The sequence below is a fragment of the Chiloscyllium plagiosum genome, unplaced genomic scaffold, assembly GCF_037043375.1.
Source record: "Chiloscyllium plagiosum isolate Xiang-an unplaced genomic scaffold, Cpla_swu_hap1 HiC_scaffold_53X, whole genome shotgun sequence".
Classification (NCBI taxonomy): Eukaryota; Metazoa; Chordata; class Chondrichthyes; order Orectolobiformes; family Hemiscylliidae; genus Chiloscyllium; species Chiloscyllium plagiosum.
This window is the reverse complement of record NW_028270191.1, coordinates 12,912,070-12,938,790: the sequence shown is the minus strand read 5'-3', so window position 1 is coordinate 12,938,790 and position 26,721 is coordinate 12,912,070. Positions and strand designations below refer to the sequence as shown.

General features: G+C 44.2%; 1 protein-coding gene across 9 annotated transcripts in view; it reads right to left on the bottom strand.

Annotated features, from left to right (window-relative positions):
* The window catches only part of r3hdm2 (R3H domain containing 2), a 417,793-nt gene that overhangs the window by 207,867 nt on the left and 183,205 nt on the right, over nucleotides 1-26,721 (bottom strand). For 7 of the 9 annotated variants that reach the window (XM_087985520.1, XM_087985519.1, XM_087985518.1 and 4 more), the window contains 5 exons: nucleotides 25,854-25,949; nucleotides 24,888-24,919; nucleotides 24,728-24,781; nucleotides 21,296-21,522; nucleotides 19,525-19,679 (listed from right to left, as the gene is read on the bottom strand). In XM_087985520.1, coding sequence (XP_087841646.1) covers nucleotides 19,525-19,679; nucleotides 21,296-21,522; nucleotides 24,728-24,781; nucleotides 24,888-24,919; nucleotides 25,854-25,949 — 564 coding nt within the window. The remainder of the gene's footprint in view (nucleotides 1-19,524; nucleotides 19,680-21,295; nucleotides 21,523-24,727; nucleotides 24,782-24,887; nucleotides 24,920-25,853; nucleotides 25,950-26,721) is intronic. The other 2 variants (XM_087985521.1, XM_087985524.1) reach the window with 1 other exon arrangement.

Genomic DNA, 26,721 nt, shown 5'->3' with positions numbered 1-26,721 from the left:
CCAAGTTATAGTGCATTTCCCAAGTATTTGCCCACTCAGCCAACCTGTCCAAGTCACCCTGCAGCTTCTAAGCATCCTCCTCACAGAAATATGCTCTTTGGAGCAAAGAAATTGCATGGTCCAGAGCTTCTTACATGGAGCCCCACATGGGTAAAATTAACTTCAAAAATCATGAAAGCTACTGGCTTTGGACAACTTGATCAGAAAACTTAACGAGGCAGCCGCATCAGAACAGAAAGATGCTATTATCGATCAGTGGGTCAAAGACAGCACACACTGGAGTCAATGGGAAAAACAGCACTATTTCTCCTGCTGAGTTTCAAGTCTGGAATCAAGGTAGATTGGTGCCTGAATCAATACAAACCCATGCAGGAGAGGTGGCTATTTCTATTCAAGATGTTCCAGTACAGTGCTTACTCTAGCATCTACCTAACAATGTGGATGATTGCTCTGGTTCATTCTATCCACAACAAAAGGGGAAATTTAACCCAATCAATTACTGCCCAGTCCAACACGATGGTATCAACAAGCAACAGCCATTCATCAATACTCAATTTGCATTTCACCAGAACTGCACAGAATCTTCATGGATCAGATCCTCACTTGCATCTACATTTTTAATCACACAACATCAGATTATAGTCCAATAGGTTTATTTGGAAGCACGAGATTTTGGAGTGCTGCTCCTTCATCAGGTGGCTGTGATTTAAAGATTTACAGTGAGATGTAACCGAAATTATATATTGAAGAATACCTGGATTGTTTGTTAAGTCTCTCATCGCTTAGAATGGGCACATTGATTTCAGTTCTTTCATATGCAAATGCAAGAACTTAAAAGTTACATTCTCAAGTGAACTTTAACAATAGGTGCCATGTTGGCCCAGATAATGTATTGAAGGTGTGAAGTGCCCTGTATGAGACTGTCTGTGCCCCAACGTTCAGACTGATTCCAATCTAAGGGATTTATAGAATCTTACATGGATTCATGCAGTTTTTGAGCAAAATGAAATGTAATTCTCCAAGTATAACTTCACCCCACCCCATTGTGTGTGTGCACAATGTGGGTGCGTGTGTGTGTATGGGGGGGATGAGTGTCAATGAGAGAATCTGTGTGTATGTGTGAGAGTGTAAAGGGTATACGTCTGAGAGGGTGCGTGAGTGTGGGAGTGTATGTGTGAGCGTATGTGTGAGCATACGAGAAAGAGCTTGTGTATGAGAGAGGGCATGCATGAGCGTGTGCGTTCGTCTCTCTCGCTCTCTGTCGGCTCTCATTACCCATTCATTCTACCAGCCTCACTGTAACTGCAATATGCATTGGCTCCAACACACACTGTTCCAATTCAACAAGGTGACAGCATTTTACTCTTTTCCAACCTCTCCATTTCAGAAAACTGAAGGCAGGGATGCCATGGGAACATTATTCTAATCTTCCTACCGACTCTCATTCTATCCTGTCCCAGGCCTCTGTCATCTTTCTTCTACCACCACTGGGTCAAAATCGTGAGATTCCCTGCTAAACTTTGGGGAGTACCACTACTACGTGGGCATCAACAGTTCAAGGAATCAGCACCACATCAAGGAAATCAGATGGACAAGAAATGCAGATTTGAATTTATAACAATATTCCACAGAAACCGGTTTAAAATAAAACTGTTTCCCCACACAGATGAGGAATGCCTTTTGGCCAATGAGCTTTTCCTGTAATAATGGAGGTTATCAGCGTACATTAAATTCTGTCTGTTTGGAGGTGCACAGAACCAGACATGGGCATCTCCGGGTGTTGAAGGAATCAAGTTTGAATATTCTTGCAGCCCAGTTTTGCGTTTCACTGGATTTGTCCAGTGGTGAACTCTTATATAAATGTTGCTGCAAGCTTTACACCCTGTGTTGATGGAACACAGCAAAAACAGATGCTGTGCATCTTCGTCACTGGGAAGGATTTACAACATTTGATATCGATACATATCTTAAACCCTGAAGTCAGTCTCAACCAAAAGTCAGAGGACTCAAAAAAAAAGCCAGGACACAGCAAGTAATGCCTGGAGCAAAATGCATTTCACTAAGGTAAGAAACTCAAAAACTTTCAACTTGGGAATGTGCTTGACTGAAATAAATTAAACTGCGAGCAAAAGGACTGAAATGGAACTTTGTTTTCTAGTGTGACAGGTAACAATAAGATCTCCTGATGTTAGAAGAAATACAACAAAGGCACAGAGATTAAGTGGTCGCCAACTGGAAGCTATGCATGGTGCAAGGACTTGAAAAAGGCAGTGTCTCAAAGGCTTGTGCTTCTGTTTTAGAACCCCTGGAGGATGAGAGAATTTCCTTCAGATATGGAGAATAAGTTCCATCTGTTACTAGATATTAGTATAATCATACTGCAAACTCTTGTGGCAGAAATCAAGTACTGCAACACTACAGTCTTACAGAATTGTCCAAACAGAAAGAGATTCAGAACTTTTCAGTTAGACATCAATTAATGATTAGTGTTGAGAGTGTGGTGCTGGAAAAGCACAGCAGGTCAGGCAGCATCTGAGAAGTAGGAGAATTAATATTTCAGACATAAGCCCTTCATCAGGAAGCTTATGCCTGAAACATCGATTCTCCTTCCCCTCGGATGCTGCCTGACCTGCTGTGCTTTCCCAGCACCACACTCTTGACTCTGATCTCCAGCAGCTGCAGTCCTCACTTACGCTTAATAAATTAATGACGAGCCATCAGAGGACATTACAAGGACTCTGCCCATACCATTTACAGTATAAGGCTCAACTTTTTGAGTAAATTAAAATGCAGTGATATGTATTTGTTGTTACTGTAATCCTCTTTACATTGCTCAGTGATTTCAGGTTTGAGAACTTCAGCATTGTCATAGATAGGCATAGAGATCAACAGCACAGGAAAAGGCTCTTTGGCCCAACAAGTCTGTACCGATCAAAAACAACCAGCTAATTGAACCATAGCCTTGTGCTGCAAAGGTCTTTGTAAAATGGCTAATAAACAAGGACATTCATTTGTTGTTTTCACAGTAAAGAAGAATGGAAGCATGTAATGTAATCCCCAAAACAGTGGCAAAAATCTTATGCCCCTCCATAATAAAGATGGATATTCATTTATTGAACGATTGTAAATTAAATGAGCCAAATACACATACACAGCATTTCTCGATTAGAGTATTGGCAACAATTTTGCACCAAAAATCTTTGATTTCCAGCTGTGTATGTCCACAAAGAGCAGGTCCTACAACTTGGATTCAAATGACTTGTTCAGTTCCCAGCAGTCCAATGGTCCTAAGTATTCACTTTCACCCAAGACAACAGATTCCATAAAGTTATATTCAGAACCACTGTCCTTCACTGTGATATGCTAGGAAGAATAAAGGATAACTTTATAATACAGTGGAGCCTTCTTATAATCATACCAAATTTGCAGATGCTGGATTGAGAAGTGCTTGATTCTATGTTAAAACTGGTATGCCCCAAAAGGTGTATAATCTCAAAATCTGCTATTGGAGAGTTCTCAGTAACACCTTCCTGGGTGCAAGCAAAATCTCTCAGCCTTCGGAAGGTTCCATATTAATAATCAGTTTGAAAGGCTGCATAAGTCATTTAACTGTACCTAACCCTACGGACAGGATGGCAGTTTTGCCCCAGTTATGACTGAGAGATACAATGGGAAGAGCAGAAACACGACTATTTTGTTTGCAAATAGACTGCCACAATAGCACTGCCCATCTATGGTGGCATGTTTATGTATGTGCTAAGCCTGTGGCTTTTCTCAAACTAATTCAGTTTAGCTTTACTTTGTGAACAATGCTTAAGTAATGAAGAATGATACAGTGCTTCTCCTCTTTCCCAACGAGCTCCCCAGCAAGTCAGGATTCAGTGAGTCAGAGGTTGGGAGAAATCCTGAGTCACAACAAAGCTTTCCTGACAGGGAAACTGTCCTATAGTGATAGATGATGACACAACTTTGACAGGCTGAGCTTTACATTGGCCTTCCATTTAGACAGGAAGCACTCTTGTTTTTCAGAAACATTGCAGAAACTGTCTGAGAATTGCGTCATTGTACCATGAAGGTTTGGAGCAACTTTTCACCTATTGACTGAAGGATAGTTGCCAAAGGTCGTGTGCCAGCCCACCCATCCATATCCAAGGCAAGAATTACTGCAGCGCTTTTGATTTTTCCAAAGAGTCACAGTGGTTGATTTCAATTTCACTTGTAACTAACTGTGCAGACCTTTGACGAACAACCCAGCTTCGTGGGCATAATGACAGTGTTTTTCTCACTGTAAAACATACATGACAATAAAATAAAACTTTTAAAAATGCCATTTTGGCAAGAGGGATCTGTCCAGGTAAACCGGTTAACAATGCATCTGTGCTTGGTGTCATAGCCCAAAAACTTGGCATAATAGTATTAGGCGATGGATTTTACATGTCAAGTAAGAAGGTCACCACCAGAGATATCCCGTCAGCTCACAGTACAATCTGCCAACATCATGGTGAATAGATTTGGGTAACTTCAGTATGCTTGCCCAGGCATAACCAGAATGCTCATGAAAGAGGGCATGAGAAACCCATTAAGTTAGTGGTTGTAGTCTACGCGCAATCTGGACAAAACAATTCTACCTCCAGTGTCACAGCAGCTTAACATGAACAAACAAAGGTTTTGAGTGATCTGCATCTGAAGACCTTTGTAAATTCTTAGCTCTGGTCAAGATGGCCTGTCTTCCAGCATTGCCTCCTCCTCTTCAGGTGAATCCTGGGCCTTGGTGCCTATGCACTAAAAGAAGAACCCACAGATTCCTTTGCGAGAGAAACTTGAAATTACCCTCAGGTAGGAGAGATAGTGGCCAAACTTAATTCACTAGGATGCAAATGGGTTTGTTGAGGGATTCATATCAGTCATGTGTATTGCTCCCCAGTATTTAACCTTTCCACCCCAACTATCCACCCGATCCATGTCTCTCATCATTTTACATAGTTGGCTCTGCTATAATGCATGTTTGTTCAACGCAAATTAGCTTGAGCGCGTTTGAAGAATTTAAACCCATTAATGCTGATTTCTCTCCACTGATGCTGCAAGGCTGGCTGAGCTTTTCCAGCAAATTCTATTTTTGTCTCTGATTTACAGCGTCTGCAGTTCTTTCAGTTTTTAAATGTTTCCTCATCTTAGTCCTATCCTACACCCAGAGGCTGTTAGCCCTGGTACTACATTACCCCCAACCAGGGGAAACCTCCTTCTGTGCATCCAGTCTGTCCAGCTGTTAGAATTTTATACCTTTCAAGCATATCCTTTCTTCTCCTTTTAGCTCTCATGACTATAGGGCTGGTCGAACTAATCTCTCTTGACAAAGCAGCTGTCCTCCCCACTATCAGCCTGGTGAACCTCTGCTGCAATCTCAGGTAATAATATCCTTCCTTAGGCAGGAAGCCAAAACTGCAGGCAATAACCCAGGTGTGGTCTCACCAAGACCCTGTATGACACCCCTTCATCTGAATTCAAACTTAGAGTGAGAGCACAGTGAGGCCAATGGGAAGATCAATGTGAGGTAGTAGCACAGAGCGAGAGCACAGTGAGACCAATGGGAAGATCAATGTGAGTTAGCAGCACAGAGTGAGAGCACAGTGAGACCAATGGGAAGATCAATGTGAGGTCGTAGCACAGAGCGAGAGCACAGTGAGGCCAATGGGAAGATCAATGTGAGGTAGTAGCACAGAGCGAGAGCACAGTGAGGCCAATGGGAAGATCAATGTGAGGTAGTAGCACAGAGCGAGAGCACAGTGAGACCAATGGGAAGATCAATGTGAGGTAGCAGCACAGAGCGAGAGCACAGTGAGGCCAATGGGAAGATCAATGTGAGGTAGTAGCACAGAGCGAGAGCACAGTGAGGCCAATGGGAAGATCAATGTGAGGTAGCAGCACAGAGCGAGAGCACAGTGAGACCAATGGGAACATCGATGTGAGATAGTAGCACAGAGTGAGAGCACAGTGAGGCCAATGGGAAGATCAATGTGAGGTAGCAGCACAGAGTGAGAGCACAGTGAGGCCAGTGGGAAGATCAATGTGAGGTAGCAGCACAGAGCGAGAGCACAGTGAGGCCAGTGGGAAGATCAATGTGAGGTAGCAGCACAGAGTGAGAGCACAGTGAGGCCAATGGGAAGATCAATGTGAGGTAGCGGCACAGAGTGAGAGCACAGTGAGGCCAGTGGGAAGATCAATGTGAGGTAGCAGCACAGAGCGAGAGCACAGTGAGGCCAATGGGAACATCAATGTGAGGTAGTAGCACAGAGCGAGAGCACAGTGAGGCCAATGGGAAGATCAATGTGAGGTCGTAGCACAGAGTGAGAGCACAGTGAGGCCAATGGGAAGATCAATGTGAGGTAGCAGCACAGAGCGAGAGCACAGTGAGGCCAGTGGGAAGATCAATGTGAGGTCGTAGCACAGAGCGAGAGCACAGTGAGGCCAATGGGAAGATCAATGTGAGGTAGTAGCACAGAGCGAGAGCACAGTGAGGCCAATGGGAAGATCAATGTGAGGTAGTAGCACAGAGCGAGAGCACAGTGAGACCAATGGGAACATCAATGTGAGGTAGCAGCACAGAGCGAGAGCACAGTGAGGCCAATGGGAAGATCAATGTGAGGTAGCGGCACAGAGTGAGAGCACAGTGAGGCCAGTGGGAAGATCAATGTGAGGTAGTAGCACAGAGCGAGAGCACAGTGAGGCCAATGGGAAGATCAATGTGAGGTAGTAGCACAGAGCGAGAGCACAGTGAGACCAATGGGAACATCAATGTGAGGTAGCAGCACAGAGCGAGAGCACAGTGAGGCCAGTGGGAAGATCAATGTGAGGTAGCAGCACAGAGCGAGAGCACAGTGAGGCCAATGGGAAGATCAATGTGAGGTAGCAGCACAGAGCGAGAGCACAGTGAGACCAATGGGAAGATCAATGTGAGGTAGCAGCACAGAGTGAGAGCACAGTAAGGCCAGTGGGAAGATCAATGTGAGGTAGTAGCACAGAGCGAGAGCACAGTGAGGCCAATGGGAAGATCAATGTGAGGTAGTAGCACAGAGCGAGAGCACAGTGAGACCAATGGGAACATCAATGTGAGGTAGCAGCACAGAGCGAGAGCACAGTGAGGCCAATGGGAAGATCAATGTGAGGTAGCGGCACAGAGTGAGAGCACAGTGAGGCCAGTGGGAAGATCAATGTGAGGTAGTAGCACAGAGCGAGAGCACAGTGAGGCCAATGGGAAGATCAATGTGAGGTAGTAGCACAGAGCGAGAGCACAGTGAGGCCAATGGGAAGATCAATGTGAGGTAGTAGCACAGAGCGAGAGCACAGTGAGACCAATGGGAACATCAATGTGAGGTAGCAGCACAGAGCGAGAGCACAGTGAGGCCAGTGGGAAGATCAATGTGAGGTAGTAGCACAGAGCGAGAGCACAGTGAGGCCAGTGGGAAGATCAATGTGAGGTAGCAGCACAGAGCGAGAGCACAGTGAGGCCAGTGGGAAGATCAATGTGAGGTAGCAGCACAGAGTGAGAGCACAGTGAGGCCAATGGGAACATCAATGTGAGGTAGTAGCACAGAGCGAGAGCACAGTGAGGCCAATGGGAAGATCAATGTGAGGTAGCGGCACAGAGTGAGAGCACAGTGAGGCCAGTGGGAAGATCAATGTGAGGTAGTAGCACAGAGCGAGAGCACAGTGAGGCCAGTGGGAAGATCAATGTGAGGTAGCAGCACAGAGCGAGAGCACAGTGAGGCCAATGGGAAGATCAATGTGAGGTAGCAGCACAGAGCGAGAGCACAGTGAGACCAATGGGAACATCAATGTGAGGTAGCAGCACAGAGCGAGAGCACAGTGAGGCCAGTGGGAAGATCAATGTGAGGTAGCAGCACAGAGCGAGAGCACAGTGAGGCCAATGGGAAGATCAATGTGAGGTAGCAGCACAGAGCGAGAGCACAGTGAGACCAATGGGAAGATCAATGTGAGGTAGCAGCACAGAGTGAGAGCACAGCGAGGCCAGTGGGAAGATCAATGTGAGGTAGCAGCACAGAGCGAGAGCACAGTGAGGCCAATGGGAAGATCAATGTGAGGTAGCAGCACAGAGCGAGAGCACAGTGAGACCAATGGGAAGATCAATGTGAGGTAGCAGCACAGAGTGAGAGCACAGTAAGGCCAGTGGGAAGATCAATGTGAGGTAGTAGCACAGAGCGAGAGCACAGTGAGGCCAATGGGAAAATCAATGTGAGGTCGTAGCAAAGAGCGAGAGCACAGTGAGGCCAATGGGAAAATCAATGTGAGGTCGTAGCACAGAGCGAGAGCACAGTGAGGCCAATGGGAAGATCAATGTGAGGTAGCGGCACAGAGCGAGAGCACAGTGAGGCCAATGGGAAGATCAATGTGAGGTCGTAGCACAGAGCGAGAGCACAGTGAGGCCAATGGGAAGATCAATGTGAGGTAGCAGCACAGAGTGAGAGCACAGTGAGGCCAATGGGAAGATCAATGTGAGGTAGCGGCACAGAGTGAGAGCACAGTGAGGCCAGTGGGAAGATCAATGTGAGGTAGCAGCACAGAGCGAGAGCACAGTGAGGCCAATGGGAACATCAATGTGAGGTAGTAGCACAGAGCGAGAGCACAGTGAGGCCAATGGGAAGATCAATGTGAGGTAGTAGCACAGAGTGAGAGCACAGTGAGGCCAATGGGAAGATCAATGTGAGGTAGCAGCACAGAGCGAGAGCACAGTGAGGCCAGTGGGAAGATCAATGTGAGGTCGTAGCACAGAGCGAGAGCACAGTGAGGCCAATGGGAAGATCAATGTGAGGTAGTAGCACAGAGCGAGAGCACAGTGAGGCCAATGGGAAGATCAATGTGAGGTAGTAGCACAGAGCGAGAGCACAGTGAGACCAATGGGAACATCAATGTGAGGTAGCAGCACAGAGCGAGAGCACAGTGAGGCCAATGGGAAGATCAATGTGAGGTAGCGGCACAGAGTGAGAGCACAGTGAGGCCAGTGGGAAGATCAATGTGAGGTAGTAGCACAGAGCGAGAGCACAGTGAGGCCAATGGGAAGATCAATGTGAGGTAGTAGCACAGAGCGAGAGCACAGTGAGACCAATGGGAACATCAATGTGAGGTAGCAGCACAGAGCGAGAGCACAGTGAGGCCAGTGGGAAGATCAATGTGAGGTAGCAGCACAGAGCGAGAGCACAGTGAGGCCAATGGGAAGATCAATGTGAGGTAGCAGCACAGAGCGAGAGCACAGTGAGACCAATGGGAAGATCAATGTGAGGTAGCAGCACAGAGCGAGAGCACAGTGAGGCCAATGGGAAGATCAATGTGAGGTAGCGGCACAGAGTGAGAGCACAGTGAGGCCAGTGGGAAGATCAATGTGAGGTAGTAGCACAGAGCGAGAGCACAGTGAGGCCAATGGGAAGATCAATGTGAGGTAGTAGCACAGAGCGAGAGCACAGTGAGACCAATGGGAACATCAATGTGAGGTAGCAGCACAGAGCGAGAGCACAGTGAGGCCAATGGGAAGATCAATGTGAGGTAGCGGCACAGAGTGAGAGCACAGTGAGGCCAGTGGGAAGATCAATGTGAGGTAGTAGCACAGAGCGAGAGCACAGTGAGGCCAATGGGAAGATCAATGTGAGGTAGTAGCACAGAGCGAGAGCACAGTGAGGCCAATGGGAAGATCAATGTGAGGTAGTAGCACAGAGCGAGAGCACAGTGAGACCAATGGGAACATCAATGTGAGGTAGCAGCACAGAGCGAGAGCACAGTGAGGCCAGTGGGAAGATCAATGTGAGGTAGCAGCACAGAGCGAGAGCACAGTGAGGCCAATGGGAAGATCAATGTGAGGTAGCAGCACAGAGCGAGAGCACAGTGAGACCAATGGGAAGATCAATGTGAGGTAGTAGCACAGAGCGAGAGCACAGTGAGGCCAATGGGAAAATCAATGTGAGGTCGTAGCAAAGAGCGAGAGCACAGTGAGGCCAATGGGAAAATCAATGTGAGGTCGTAGCACAGAGCGAGAGCACAGTGAGGCCAATGGGAAGATCAATGTGAGGTAGCGGCACAGAGCGAGAGCACAGTGAGGCCAATGGGAAGATCAATGTGAGGTCGTAGCACAGAGCGAGAGCACAGTGAGGCCAATGGGAAGATCAATGTGAGGTAGCAGCACAGAGCGAGAGCACAGTGAGGCCAATGGGAAGATCAATGTGAGGTAGCAGCACAGAGCGAGAGCACAGTGAGGCCAATGGGAAGATCAATGTGAGGTAGCAGCACAGAGCGAGAGCACAGTGAGGCCAATGGGAAGATCAATGTGAGGTAGTAGCACAGAGTGAGAGCACAGTGAGGCCAATGGGAAGATCAATGTGAGGTAGCGGCACAGAGTGAGAGCACAGTGAGGCCAATGGGAAGATCAATGTGAGGTAGCGGCACAGAGTGAGAGCACAGTGAGGCCAATGGGAAGATCAATGTGAGGTAGCGGCACAGAGTGAGAGCACAGTGAGGCCAATGGGAAGATCAATGTGAGGTAGCGGCACAGAGTGAGAGCACAGTGAGGCCAATGGGAAGATCAATGTGAGGTAGTGGCACAGAGCGAGAGCACAGTGAGGCCAATGGGAAAATCAATGTGAGGTAGCGGCACAGAGTGAGAGCACAGTGAGACCAATGGGAAGATCAATGTGAGGTTGCGGCACAGAGTGAGAGCACAGTGAGGCCAATGGGAAAATCAATGTGAGGTAGCGGCACAGAGTGAGAGCACAGTGAGGCCAATGGGAAGATCAATGTGAGGTAGCGGCACAGAGTGAGAGCACAGTGAGGCCAATGGGAAGATCAATGTGAGGTAGCGGCACAGAGTGAGAGCACAGTGAGGCCAATGGGAAGATCAATGTGAGGTAGCAGTACAGAGTGAGAGCACAGTGAGGCCAATGGGAAGATCAATGTGAGGTAGCGGCACAGAGTGAGAGCACAGTGAGGCCAATGGGAAGATCAATGTGAGGTAGTAGCACAGAGCGAGAGCACAGTGAGGCCAATGGGAAAATCAATGTGAGGTAGCGGCACAGAGTGAGAGCACAGTGAGACCAATGGGAAGATCAATGTGAGGTAGTAGCACAGAGCGAGAGCACAGTGAGGCCAATGGGAAGATCAATGTGAGGTAGTAGCACAGAGCGAGAGCACAGTGAGGCCAATGGGAAGATCAATGTGAGGTAGCAGCACAGAGTGAGAACGCAGTGAGACCAACGGGAAGGTAAAAGACTTGTAGCAGTACAGAGTTAGAGCAGAGAGAGCCCAGTGGGATGATTGAAAAAAAAGGCAGGAGCTCAGGCATGGCAAGGGGCAGTACAGTGCTAGGACCTCGGGGTTTTGGATATTGAATTAGAGTAACATTTCAAACTTTTCCAGTGATAACAAACTGAAAGCTATTGCAGATAGTGATACTCATGGACAGCAACAATACATAGTCTCGCAGAATGGCCAGACAACCGAAAGCTGAATTTTCAGCCAGAGAAGTGAAAGGTGATGCATTTTGGCAGAAGTGGTAAGGAGAGGCAATATAGACTTTTAATGGCAAAGTTCTCAAGTGCATGTGCAGGGGTAGAGCGACCTGTTGGAACTTAGTTTCCCTTAGTAACTGAATTTTCTTTGTATTTACTGAATAGCATGAAACTTCATATCACAGCTTTTTTAGTATTAATTAAGGTTTCAAATGTCTAGCACAGGAAAACAAAAGGGGAGAATCATGAGCTGCACTGAGACTATGATGCCCCATTAAGCTAGTCTCAAACATTGATCTGATGCCAAGTGTACCCTAATATCAGTGTGTTATTTATGAAAAGAAGTCGTATTTGTTCGTAGAAAGAAAGGTAAACTAACCCTCAGATGAAAGTAGGCAAGGGGACAATGTTCATTCCTGATGTCATGAGTAGCTGCCTGCCGTAACTGGCCAAAAGGATTCAGAAAACTGATCAACCCACCCCTGGACATCAGATATTTCAATACATGCCTAAGGCAGAAGGGAGTTCTCATTGGCAGTCCTTATCAGGCAGACCTTGTAGGTAGAAGTCCTTATCAGCTGGTCCCTATAGGGAGCAGTCCTCACTGAGAAGGTCTTATCAGGTGGTCCTCTTAGATAAGAGCCCTTATCGAGCAGTCAGTGTGTGGTGCTCAGAGCTGTCTTCTCCTGTTGTCTTTCTTTTGTTTCAGCTGCAGGAAGAGCAGGAGTGTCGACCAGGTGGCTGACGGGAAGGTGAATCACTGATTAAAAAACTCACCTCCTGAACGGGACTGCTGAGTAAGTGAGGCAATACACAAAGGAACCTCGATTATCTGAATATCGGATTATCCGAAGGGGATCTCAAGGTCCCGATCGAAACATTACGTCAAAGTGTTCTTTCAACCCTGATCGTGTCTTTTGTTTACAGGTACAATGATTAAAAACAAACTCGGCTCACTGCTGCCGAGAACAGTCCTGGTCAGTCCAGGCACAGTCTCCAAATGACTGACCTCTCTCTCTCTCTCTTCCCGCACACTTTCTCTGGAGTTCTACACAGGGGTGTATCTTGAACATGCTTCCCCAGATTATCTCGCCAATATTGTCTTGTATAGGGCAAAGGTGGAACCTGTCAAACAGTTACAGTGTTGGTGTGTCTATGTGCGCACACTATTTGGAGACCTACCCCACAAAGGCAGCAGCAGTCTGACTGTTGGTGTACCATCTGGCTTCCTAGGGTTGGGAGGAGAGGGGGTGGGGGGGCAGGGGGCGGAGCTCACGCACTGTGTGCTGCTGCCTTGTCTCCTGAACGGGGAGCACACTTTACAGAAAACTCCGAGCCCCAAAGAAAATGAATTAACCAAATAATCAATTATCCGAACAAAACAGCGTCCGCCCATCTCGTTCAGGTAATCGAGGTTCTTCTGTATTTGGATGGTTGCGTTACTCAAAACGCTGCTGAGGTAGTGTCTCCCACCCAATCTCCTCCTCTAACCATAAACAAGTCCTGTGCATCAGATTGGGAAGGTAACTAGTTTTTTAAAAAATTCTTTATTTTTCTATGGTCTCTTTGGGTATTTAGAATAACAGTTCGGGCAGTTGAATGTTACTCCTGTAGGCTGTGGGAGGTAAGAGTCACCACTAAGGTCCCTGCTGACTTTGTCTGCGGGAAGTGCACACAACTCCTGCTCCTCCAAATCCACGTTAACGAACTGGAGCTGAATGAACTTCAGATCATTCGGGAGGCAGAGGGGGCTATTGAGAGGAGTTACAGGGAGGTAGTCACAGCTCAGGTACAAGAAAAAGGCAAATGGGTTACCGTCAGGGGATGGAAAGGGAACCGACAAGCAGTGCAGGGATCCCCTGTGGCCATTCCCCTCAATAACAAGTAAATTGTTTTGGATACTGTTGGGGTGGGGGGGGGGTTTGGAAATGACTTACCAGGGGTAAGCCATGGGTACAGGTCTCTCACGCAGAGTCTGTCCCTGTTGCTCAGAAAGGAAGGGGGGAGAACAGCAGAACATTCATCATTGGGGACTCCATAGTTAGGGGAACAGATAGGAGGTTCTGTGGGAACGAAAGAGACTCACAGTTGGTGTGTTGTCTCCCAGGTGCCAGGATTTGTGATTTCTCGGATCGTGTTTTTGGGATCCTTGACGAGGAGGGGGATCAGCCCCAAGTTGTGGTCCACATAGGCACGAATGACACAGGTAGGGAAAGGGATGGGTATTTAAGGCAGAAATTTAGGGAGATAGGGTGGAAGCTTAAAACTAGAACAAACGGGAGTTGTTATCTCTGGCTTGTAGCCCATACCACGCTAGTGAGGCAAGGAATAGGGAGAGAGAGGAGTTAAACTTGTGTCTACAGGGATGGTGCAGGAGGGAGGGTTTCGAATGCCTGGATAATTGGGGCTCATTCTGGGGTAGGTGGGACCTCTATAAACAGGATGGTTTACACCTGAACCAGAGGGGTACCAATATCCTGGGGGGGGCAAATTTGCTAATGCTCTTGAGTAGGGTTTAAACTAATTCAGCAGGGGGATGGGAACCTAAATTGTAGTTCCAGTGTCCAGGAATAAGGTGGGTGAACCTGCAGCATGGGTTGGTACCTGGGACTTCGATGTTGTGGCCATTTTTGCAGGTTCCAGGATTTAGATGTTTCAGTAAGAACAAAAAAGATGGTAAAAGTGGGGGGAGGTGTGGCATTGGTAGTCAAGGACAGTATTACGGTGACAGAAAGGATGTTTGAGGACTCATCTACTGAGGTAGTATGGGCTGAGGTTAGAAACGGGAAAGGAAAGGTCACCCTTTTGTGAGTTTTCTATAGGCCTCCGAATAGTTCCAGAGATGAAGGGGAAAGGATAGCAAAGATAATTCTGAATAGGAGCGAGAGTGACAGGGTTATTGTTATGGGGGACATAACTTTCCAAATATAGACTAGAAATACTATAGTTCACGTACTTTAGATGGGTCAGTCTTTGTCCGATGTGTGCAGGAGGGTTTCCTGACACAGTATGTAGACAGGCCAACAAGGGGTGAGGCCACATTGGACTTGGTACTGGGTAATGAACCTGGCCAGGTGTTAGATTTGGAGGTAGATGAGCACTTTGGTGATAGTGACCACAATTCGGTTATGTTTACTTTAGCGACAGAAAGGAATAGGTATATACCGCAGGGTAAGAGTTATAGCTGGGGGAAAAGGCAATTATGATGTAATTAGGCAAGATTTAGGATGCATAGGATGGTGAAGGAAACTGCAGGGGATGGGCATAATTGAAATGTGGAGCTTATTCAAGGAACATCTACGGTGTGTCCTTGATAAGTATGTACTTGTCAGGCAGGGAGGAAGTGATCGAGTGAGGGAGCCGTGGTTTACTAAAGAAATTGAATCTCTTGTCAAGAGGAAGAAGAAGGCGTGTTAGGATGAGACATGAAGGCTTAGTTAGGGCGCTTGAGAGTTACAAGTTAGCCAGGAAAGACCTAGAGAGAGAGAGCTAAGAAGAGCCAGGAGGGGACATGTGAAGTTGTTAGCAGATGGGTGCAAGGAAAACCCTAAAGCTTTCTATAGGTATATCAGGAATAAAAGAATGACGAGAGAAAGATTAGGGCCAATCAAGGATAATAGTGGGAAGTTGTGCGTGGAGTCCAAGGAGATAGGGGAAGTGCTAAATGAATATTTTTCGTTCGTATTTACACTGGAAAAAGACAATGTCGAGGAGAATACTGAGATACAGGTTATTAGACTAGATGGGATTGAGGTTCACAAGGAGGTAGTGTTAGCAATTCTGAAAAGTGTGAAAACAGATAAGTCCCCTGGACTGGATGGGATTTATCCCAGGATTCTCGGAGAAGCCAGGGAGGAAATTGCAAAGCCTTTGGCTTTGATCTTTATGTTGTCATTGACTACAGGAATAATGCAGGAAGGCTGGAGGATAGCAAATGTTGTCCCCTTGTTCAAGAAAGGGAGTAGAGACAGCCCTGGGAATTATAGACCAGTGAGCCTTACTTCAGTTGTGGGTAAAGTGTTGGAAAAGGTTATAAGAGATTCGATTTATAATCATCTCGAAAGGAATAATTTAATAAGGGATAGTCAACACAGTTTTGTGAAGGATTGAAATCTTTGAGATGCTGACCAAACAGGTGGATGAGGGTAAAGCGGTTGATGTGGTGTATATGGATTTCAGTAAGGCGTTTGATAAGGTTCCCCACAGTAGGCTATTGCACAAAATAGGCATGGGATTGAGGGTGATTTAGCGGTTTGGGTCAGAAATTGGCTAGCTGAAAGAAGATAGAGGGTGGTGGTTGATGGGAAATGTTCATCCTGGAGTTCAGTTACTAGTGGTGTACCGCAAGGATCTGTTTTGGGGCCACTGCTGTTTGTCATTTTTATAAATGACCTGGAAGGGTCCAGGGCGCAAATTTGCAGATGACACGAAGGTCAGTGGAATTGTGGACAGTGCCAAAAAATGTTGCAGGTTACAGAGGGACATAGATTAGCTGCAGAGCTGGGCTGAGGAGAGGTGGCAAAGGGAGGTTAATGCGGAAAAGTGTGAGGTGATTCACTTTGGAAGGAGCAACAGGAATAGAGAGTGCTGGCTAATGTTAAGGTTCTTGGTAGTGTGGATGAGCATAGAGATCTCGGTGTGCATGTACATAGATACCTGAAAGTTGCCACTCATGTTGATAGGGTTGTTAAGAAGGCATATGGTGTGTTAGCTATTATTGGTAGAGGGATTGAGTTTCGGAGCCATGAGGTCATACTGCAGCTGTACAAAACTCTGGTGTAGCCACACTTGGAGTATTGCGTACAGTTCTGGTCGCCGCATTATAGGAAGGATGTGGAAGCTTTGGAAAGGTTTCAGAGGAAATCTACTAGGATTCTACCTGGTGTGGAGGGAAGGGCTTATGAGGAAAGGCCAAAGGACTTGAGGCTGTTTTCGTTAGAGAGAAAAGGGTCGAGAGGTGAATTAATTGAGATATAAAGGGTAATCAGGGGATTAGATAGGGTGGACAGTGAGAGCCTTTTTCCTTCGATGGCAAGGGCTAGCAAGCGGGGACATAGCTTTAAATTGAGGGGTGATAGATATAGGACAGATGTCAGAGATAGTTTCTTTACTCAAGAGATAGTAGGAGCGTGGAATGCACTGCCTGCAACAGCAGTAGACTCGCCAACTTTAAGGGCATTTAAATGGCCAATGGATAAACACATGGATGATAATGGAATAGTGTAGGATAGTTGGGCTTCAGATTGGTTCCACAGGTCAGTGCAACATCGAGGGCTGAAGGGCCTGTACTGCGCTGTAATGTTCTATGTTCTAAGATGGACCAGGAGGAGGAAGAGGAGGAGGAAGACCAGCGAAGAGTTCCATGACGTCTCAGCTAGAGAGGGGATGCTGCCTCCACAACTTTAACACAACTAAACAGCCTGTTTTGCCCTTTGGTAGCAGTGAACTGTTCCCAAGTGTCACAGTTCTCTGCTTTATTTCCTTCATTAACTAATCTAAACTGCCATTTCTTAACAAAGTCATTAAACTATCAGAGAATTGCTACAAATTGTTGACTGTCTACATTGGGTAACTGCGAATGCAAACCTCCTAAAATCAACAAGTACAATCTTTGAAGATGGCAGCCCATATGGAGAAAGTGATTAGAAAAACAGATGGGACTTTGGGCTTTGTAATTGCTCTCACTTATGATGAACACCTTCAAAGTCCAGCAGCATCATCTTTCTTGGAAAGGACAGATGCAAAGTACTCACGTAGCCTCTCAACCATGCCATCTGTGTTCATGAGGAGATCCTTTTTGGTCAATACTGGCTCCATGCCTTCAGATTGCTTTCTGTTTTAGCTGCTAGTTTCTTTTCATACTTCTTTGTTGCATCTTCTTTACATTTTCACCTGCTTGTTCTATTTTCAGCCTAGTTCTCACTCAATCATGTGCATCCTTTTTGTGCTACATCCTATTCTCCTTCTTTCATTTCAGTTCATTTCATCCAGGAAGCTCTAGTGTTGGTTGCCCTACCTTTCCTCCTTGTGGGAATGCACTCTGACCGTCAGAACATTTCTCACTTACAAGTTTTGCTAGTCAGTTTTTGATTCCATTTTTCACAATGCTCCTCCTCCAACGTTTATTATCCTTTTCCATAGCCAACCTCAACCTTGTTTCAGTGTGATAATGGCTCACTCAACGTCTCGTAATACTGATATATGGCTCACCTCAATTCCCAAAAACAGGTCCTGAAAAGATTCCATCAAAAAGGTATAGACTGAGAAAATTCTTTCGGACACTTTTTGAGAAAACACTCATCCCTCTCTGTCCATAATATTAAAATATCTGAATTCCCAAACTTTAAAACTCTGTAGTTTTTAGTGTGTCTGTGTAATTTCCTTACAGAATACATGCAGTGAAATACACCCAGTTGTGTAATAATACCTCTTTTCGTTCTTAACTCTAAGCAAATAGATTCCTCCAAGACATCCTCACTCTTTCCCTAAAACTGTAATATTCTTCTTAATACTGCTACTCCTCTTTCCTATCTTTCCAGAGCCCCTTGCCTCCAGGAATATTTGATATCCAGTCCTGCTCTTGAGCTAGGTTTCACTTACTACAACATTAATTTCTCACATGGCTATTTGCACCAGCAGCTCATTACCTTTATTTACCATATGTTACGCATTTCTATGAATTCACTGTATATCTAAATCAGAATTCACTGCTTTACCTTTTAGTCTGATCCCGCCTAACACCTGATTTCCTTTTTTTACTTGGACCTCTCTCTCCCAAACCTTTGTGAATCTTATTTGTCCTTCCTAATGCTATATTGTGGTTCCCATTCTGCCAAATTAGTTTGAATGCTTTTGGACAGAACGAGCAAACTATTCCACAAGGACAGGCGAAATACAACCAACCTAGTCTGCTTAGATCTCACAGTCCCAGGTCTCAATGTGCCACAGATCTAAACCCTAATGGGAAAAAAAGATGTCAAGTACCTCCTTAGTGTAGTACTGGACAGTAGGCCTCAGGGTAAAGTCCAACACTGTGCAGAGTTTCTGAGTTCAGTACCAGGTGCTACATTGTGTCGAGACAGTGGGCTAAAGGTGTGACAATAAAAAAGGCTCAGCCTTAGCTGATCACTATAAAATGACTTATGGTGGAAAGTACGTGCTTGGCAATAGTGGGCGAGGACAATATCAATCTGGTCTGCTTCATCATTGTTGCTGCATTCCAACCCAGCCATGGTAACATAGCCTGCAAATACATGATCAAGCTTTCCCATGCACTAAGTGTCTGCAGTTGCTTATGAGACCATACAGGAGCACAGGTATTGGAAAAGAAAATAGGAAAAAAGAGAAATACACCAAAACTGATCCAATTTATGCATTCAGACTTCCTATAATAGGGCAAATCCATACAAACGCTTTTTCTTAAATTTTTGCTCATGTTATGAAAGTGGCTTCACTGAAAGTTGTACTGTTGTCTTCGCAAAATATTTTGATTCCTAAATGAAACAACAGAAGTGTGCGTATGGAGATGATCAGCTGTCATTGTTGTGTCAAGTAAAACTTGTGACCAAAAATGAAAAGCTGCCATCAGCAGTGACTGTGAAGAGATTTGAACAGATCTTTTCACTTGACTGATTAAGGCACCCCAATACCAAGAGAACGTGGAACTGAAATCAAGCAGCTCAAAACAACATACAGGCAAGGTCACAGATTTGAATCCATTTTGGCACATTGAGTGGGGGGGGGGGGGGGGGGTGGTGCGAAAATGACCAAAAAGAAGTAAACATCTGCTAACTATTGGACATTTCCTTGGATCATGTACAGAAACTGGTTTTGCTCTTGGAACACTTGGTTATATAGAGACAGTAAAAGGATTTGGATTAAATATGATAATAAGCAAACTCCACTGTACTAAATGTCTTACAATGTTCCAATTCACAATTCATACCTAACTCAGCACCAACACAGCTAAATAAATCAAGTGCAATTTGAAGGGGAGAGACCGTGAATGCTGACTCACCTGTGTTATCATGTGATTGGTCATTGGTTGTTGTGGAGGTGTGGGTGGCAGTTGCTGCTGTTGTGCAGAATTCGACAGGACGGTCCTCCCAGGTTGCTGTGCAGAGGCTTGCACGTAACTTGATGACGTTAACTCAGGAGTCCCGAGAGGCAAGCCTAGAGCAGGAGTAACCAATTCTTACAACATAGAACGAGTGACCGTACGAAGCTCTACTTGACAGCTCTACAAACATATGCACAATGCCAAAACAAGCAAAATTTACTTAATTACATTGTTCAATTCTTGCAGGTCACACAAGCTCAGTTCATACCATAACTATATATTAAAAAAATGCAGACTTTGTGTTTGACACAAATATTCTAACAGAGGATTTCAAAAAGCGATCATGATATAATGGAAATAGATCAATCGCTAAAAGACTAAAAATTCAGCTTCTCAAAAATTTGGAGCGGATTTCAACTTTTTCTCAATTTATTCTGTTCCCTCTGTGTAAAATATAAATTATGTTCAGGGATTCAGACAATGAGATTGCACAACTTGTGCCTCAGTTCAACATCTGAACAAACATTTGCTGACAAGCAGATGGACACAAGCGGTAGGAAATCCCACAAGAAATTGAGACTGAAAAGGAAACAAGAGTTGTGGCAGGAATTTTGTTTCAACCCTGAAATAAAGACTATAAAACAAACATGTCTTATACTTTTGCCTCTTTGTGAGGAAATTGCTCACATCTTGCAAGTTGCAGTCCAGAATGGAAAGGGCTCCAGTGACATAGGTGATGGGATCAGTAGTTGCTACTTTGTTCTTTTAGAACATAGCGCCCTTTTAGTGCACAAACAAGTTGTCAGAGCTGAGAGTACAGTTACTTAGCATCCCGAAATATCAGGTCACTGGTTTTATGGGTGCCAGGATCAAGTGTGAAATGAGCATCGCCAAATATTGAACAATCCAGATGTGTCAATACAGTATGAAAGGAGTGACAGCATGAAAGGCTGCAATCCAAGAGTGAGGCAACTTATTTCAGCAGGGTCACAGTGCAGAGTTTATTCCTATGTTTCCTCATGACAAGTTATCAATTTTAGGTACCTTTAGCAGATATCACAGGAAAGATGAATACCACTCCATAAGGATGGAAAGTAAATGTTAGAAATGCTCAGCAGGTCAGGCAGCAGAGAAACACCACAAACATTTCAGGCCGGTGACTGATGACGTGGTAGGCTACTTAAAACGGAGACGAGGGGCAACTTCTTCACTCAGCACGTGGAAAATTCTCTATCCCAGAGGATTGTGGAAGCTCAGTCATTGAGCAGGTTTAAAAAAGAAACCAATAGATATCTGGAGACAAACTACATCAAGGAATTATGGGGATAGCATGGAAAAGTGGTGCTGTCGTAAATGATCAGCTCCGATCTAACTGAATGGAAAAGCAGGCTTAAGGGACTAAATGGTCTAGTCCTGTTCCTATCTTCTTGACATTAACTCTGTTTCTCTCACCATGGATACTGCCTGACCTGCTGAGCATTTCCAGCATCTGGAGTGTTTTGCTTTGGGGAAGAAAATGGGATGGCTGCTTCTGTGTTTGAACACAACTTGTAGCAGTGAGAATCAAATCACTTGGGCAGCAATGGCACGTCATGGCCTTCAAAAACGGAAAACTGAGGTGAAAAGAAACGTTCCTTCAGCCTCAGCAAGAAGAGAATTGAAACCAAATGATTATTTATGAAAGAGCAAGACAGAAAACAACTCCGAAATGAATCCGCAATATGCGCACCTGTTTTGGAGACCCTGTTTCCACTCTTACTACTGCCAATGCTATCCCCTCGAGTCAGGATGGAGATTCCACTGAAGCTGCTTGCTTTAGTTACAGGCGGCTTCAGACTGCGGTTGGAGCTGTCAGAGTCCGTGCTACTCCACGGCCGAGGCTCGGAGGACTTCAGTTCATTCTCAGTGCTGCTTTGACGACTGCTAGAAGCTCTGCTTAGGCACTCTCGGTTTCCTCTGCAACAATGGAGACATGAATCAATGACCCGCTAAAAAGACCTCATGGCAGCAAAGTACTACGATTTCTGCATTATTCCATGGGGATTCATCTTTGTTTCAATGCAAGTGTTTCTCGCTTTAACAGAATTATAAGCCTTTTGTTTCTTGTACACTTGAAACATCAAAAAGCCTATCAAGTATTGCACAAACTTTGCCACAATGATATGGTTGGTGCTGCTTTTCAAGTCTTCATGCCCAGTATTTTCACAAATGCAACAAACAAACAAAAATATCAGCACATCAAACACAAAAAGTGCTTCTTTAGATCCATCTATCTATTCTAGGAAAACTCCAGAGAAGGAGCTGAATCCAAGAAGTGACGGGGATTTGGAAACAGGCAACATTGTGTAAATCTAGCATCTCATTGCCCTACATAGCATATACTGTCAATAAAAATATATTGCCTCACTTTAAAACCAACCTGTCATAATAAATTGTAAATACTGCTACAAATATGAATACTTGGTAAAGGGGCTAACAGCTCAAAAGTGCAAAATTGTCAATGCACGTATTCAATAGAAGCATTTATGTAGCACCTTTAACACTGTAAAACATCCTTAGGCATCTTATAGGAGCACGATCAAATAAAATTTGTCATCAGCTAAATAAAGAGATATTAAGACCAAACTGTCAGTCAATTGGTAGGATATAAGAAGCTTTGTAAAGGAGAAGTTCAGGCAGGGAATTTAGAACTTAGAACCTTGATGGGTGAAAGCACGGCTGACATTGATGGAGTAATTAAAATTCGGGATGCACAAAAAGCCAGAATAGATAATGGCACAGGGTTGTAGGGCTAGAGGAGATTAAAGATAGGAAAGAACGACACCATGGATAGTTCAGAAAACACGTATGAGAATTTTAAAATCAAGGCACTGCTTATTTAGGAAGCAACAAAGCAGTAATAGGTGAATGGAATTTGACAGGGATGGAGCTGGTGACATTAGAACAAAGTCTGTGGAAGCCTCCCAATATTTAATTGGACAAAATTTCTGCTCATCCTTTACTGGATGTCAGATAAACAGTGACAATTTAAAGGAAATGGAGGAATCAAGGGAGGTGTTGGAGAGGTAGAGTTGGGCATTATCAGAATACACGTGGAAACTAATTGAGCTTTTAGGTGATGTTGCAGATTAGAAATCGGAAGGGGTCCAAGGATTGAACCTTGGTGGACAACAGAAGTAACAGCACACGAGTGGGAAGAGGAGACGATGCAGGTGATCCTCTGGCTTCGACTTGATAGCTAAGAACGGAGTCTAGTGTTAACTCAGTTGGGCAAAAATGGACAGGGACCTGAGATAGTGTGGTCAATCGTATCAACAGCTGTAGTAAGATGAGAAGGACAAGGAGAGAAGGACAAGGAGAGATAGTTAATGTTTGTCACAGATAATGTTAAGACATTTACAAAGCCTCAAACTATTAATATGCTTACAGCCATACTTTTCTTCAATGCTGATCAAATACAATATTGCCACAACATAAAGCTAGCAGAGTGAATTTAAACGGATACAATAAGTTGCCGTAGGTAAACCCATAAATTAATTCAATTATATGCAAACAGCTGCAACATGACCTCCCAACTCCTACATTCAATGCTCTGACCAACAAGCCACTATAGTAGCCTACTTCTCACAGACTGACTAAAACACACTGCAATCATTAAAAAAAAATTCACTCAACTATGGCTGATCTCAACATAATTCTGACTTCCTATAAAATTTATATTTGCCACTTATGTGCAATACAAGATACCAAGGAGGAGAGGAAAAATAAACTATCAAGAATGTATTGGAGTCAGTTTGAGGTAAGTTATTACAACCAGATAAAGGGATCTCTTGACTACCCTCATGGACAACCTGGAACCCTCAACAAGAACACCAGAGTACAAAAGGGCACTTTCTTTCCTGATATAGTTAATTATTCAACACAAAAAAATCATCACTGTGATTTATAGATTTATAGGGATGTACAGCATGGAAACAGACCCTTCGGTCCAACTCGTCCATGCTGACCAGATATCCCAACCTAATCTAGTCCCATTTGCCGGCACCCGGCCCATATCCCTCCAAACCCTTCCTATTCGTATATCCATCCAGATGCCTTTTAAATGTTGCAATTATACCAGCCTCCACCACATCCTCTGGCAACTCATTCCACACACACACCACCCTCTGTGTGAAAAAGTTGCCCTTAGGTCCCTTTGAAATTTTTCCCCTCTCACCCTAAACCTATGCCCTCTAGTTCTGGACTCTCCGACCCCAGGGAAAAGACTTTGTCTGTTTATCCTATCCATGCCCCTCATGATTTTATCAACCTCTATAAGGTCACCCCTCAGCCTCCGACACTCCAGGGAAAACAGCCCCAGCCTGTTCAGCTTCTCCCTGTAGCTCAAATTTTCCAACCCTGGCAAATTCCTTGTAAATCTTTTCTGAACCCTTTCAAGTTTCACAAAATCCTTCCAATTGAAAGGAGACCAGAATTGCACGCAATATTCCAACAGTGGCCTAACCAATGTCCTGTACAGCTGCAACATGACCTCCCAACTCCTACACTCAATGCTCTGACCAATAAAGGAAAGCACACCAAACACCTTCTTCACTAACCTATCTACGTGCGACTCCACTTTCAACAAACTATGAACCTGCACTCCAAGGTCTCTTTTTTTTCAGCAATACTCCCTCGGACCTTACCATCAAATGTATAGGTCCTGCTAAGATTTGCTTTCCCAAAATGCAGCACCCCACATATATCTAAATTAAACTCCATCGGTCACTTCTCAGCCCATTGATCCATCTGATCAAGATCTCGGTGTATTCTGAGGTAACCTTCTTCGCTGTCCATTACACCTCCAATTTTGGTGTCATCTGCAACCTTACTAACTATACCTCCGATGTTCACATCTAAATCATTTATATAAATGACGAAAAGTACTTAAGTAAAGAAAAACTGGAAATTAATTAACCAGTTTGAAAAAAAAGAATTTGTTCAGCCAGTTTTGGCAGTATAAACTCATGTACTTTCATATAGAGACCAGCAAAGGACAAAACATTGTCAGTGAGAGAAGAGTAGATGGAACAATGACAAACACGTTGCAAAGCCATCCAATGATAAACAAGCATGCACTGGCTCTTTAAGAAGCTAGAGCTCCAAATAAATAATTGAATACCTAAAAAGCTGCCTCCTTTTTTGCAAACTAGAAGAACTGCCTTCTTTGGAGACTCTGTTGATTGTATTAGAAAGATAAATGTATTTCTAAAGGTTTGGGACATTCTTTGAATTAAAAGAATTAAACTACATGCACAAGCACCGCGCACACTGACACTGACCTGCTTTCCATCAGATAGCCATTGTAAGAAGACTGAAAGAGAAAAGAGAATATTTTACAAATCTTAAACATTGAATTACTCAAAAACCTTAAGCTTTCTTTTATGGGCGAAAAACACTCTACACACAGTATGAATCATGGCTCTCCATCACCCAAAGATCATCACTCACATGGTGAGATGGTGATGTTGTAGCAATGTTATTGGACTACTAATCCAGAGGCCCTGGCTAATGCCATCTGGTGGAATTTAAATTGAATTAATTAAAAAAAAACCTTGAACTGAAAGTTAGTCTCAAGTAATGGTGATCATTAGACTATCTTTGATTGATGTAAAAGCCCATCCTTACTTAGTCTGGAATATGTGACTCCAGACCTACAGCAATGGAGCTTACTCGTACCTGCCCTCTGAAGTGACCTAAATTTAAGAGCAGTTAGTGACAGACAACAAATGGTGTTTCTAGTGATACCTGCGATGTATCAATGATTTTTAAAATTATTCACATCAGATATTCTGCAGTTCTACGGCATGCCTTGAAAATGAGCAAAGGTCTCCTGTTGGCCTGGTCAATATTCTTCCCTCAATGAGTGCCACTAAAGGACTGAACTTATTGCTATTTACAGTTTTTCATCATGTGCAAAATGCCTTCCATGTCTGCCTGTAATAACTGTATGACAAGATAATTAATTGGATATGAAGCCCTTTGGGAGACATCAGAATGGTATGCTAAATTACCAAACATGCAAAAGCTTTGCTGGATATATTTTGGATCACCCGACTAATTCAAATTCAAATTGACAAACAAACAGGGAAAATATCTAATTTAAATTCTCATTATTGTAAATGGATTGTTAAAAATAAGGTTCCATACTCTGGTTATCATATAATCGAGATTCATTTTCATTAATTATTACTCTACAGCTTTTCAAAGTAGAATAACCACGTCACAAGTAACTACTATGGGCTTACTTCTCGAGCAAATATGCGATCTCGGACTCGCTGATACTCTTCTTCTCTTTCTTCTATCGATTTGCTCCTTCGGTCATCTCGCAAAGGGACTCTCATCTGTAATAGGGTCGAGTAGAGAAACTTTGAAACTGTCTTGTATGAAAGACTGCTTCCCAACATTTAGCTGTCAGTTCAACAAGCTAAAGAACTGCCAAAGCATAATCTTTCTGAAAAATTAATAGTTAAAAGTAGTCTGCACAAGCTGTGGCCATTAATCTATGGGTACTAAAACTTTATTTACATGGTGTAACTACCTCAATTAAATACAAAACAAAAATGAAATGACATTCATTGCTAGTTGAGCACTCTGAGAGTAATTGAGTGTGTGATTCCCAGTGCTCTATTTGTAGCAAAACCATAAATGACTCTAAATTGCCAACTAATTTCTTCTAAAACGCAGTTTTAATGCTGTGATTGTGTCTTCAGTAAGTTACCCAACGGCTATCCTTAATTTTTCTTCAGTATTCCATATGGTCTCTTTCCAGTTTTCCTCAATCAGTCCTTTTCCATCGTCTAGCTCTTCCACTACTGTCTTGCATCATTCCACTTCTGTCTGTACAATCACAGCCAGTATATCTCCAGTAGTTTTTACTCTCACTCTGCAATGCCCCAAGAACTTATCCTTGGTTCCCCCTTTCTTCATTTATATGGTACCCCTCACGGACATCATCCATAAGGACAAGATCAATTTTTAGTTACACCCTGATAACATCCAGCTCAACAACTGCCCTCAACCCTTTGTGGAGAATCAAATTCCTTCTGTTATTTCACTATCTCCAATCACCTCAGTAAACTTCACTCCATCATCACCCACTCTGTTCCGTTTGTC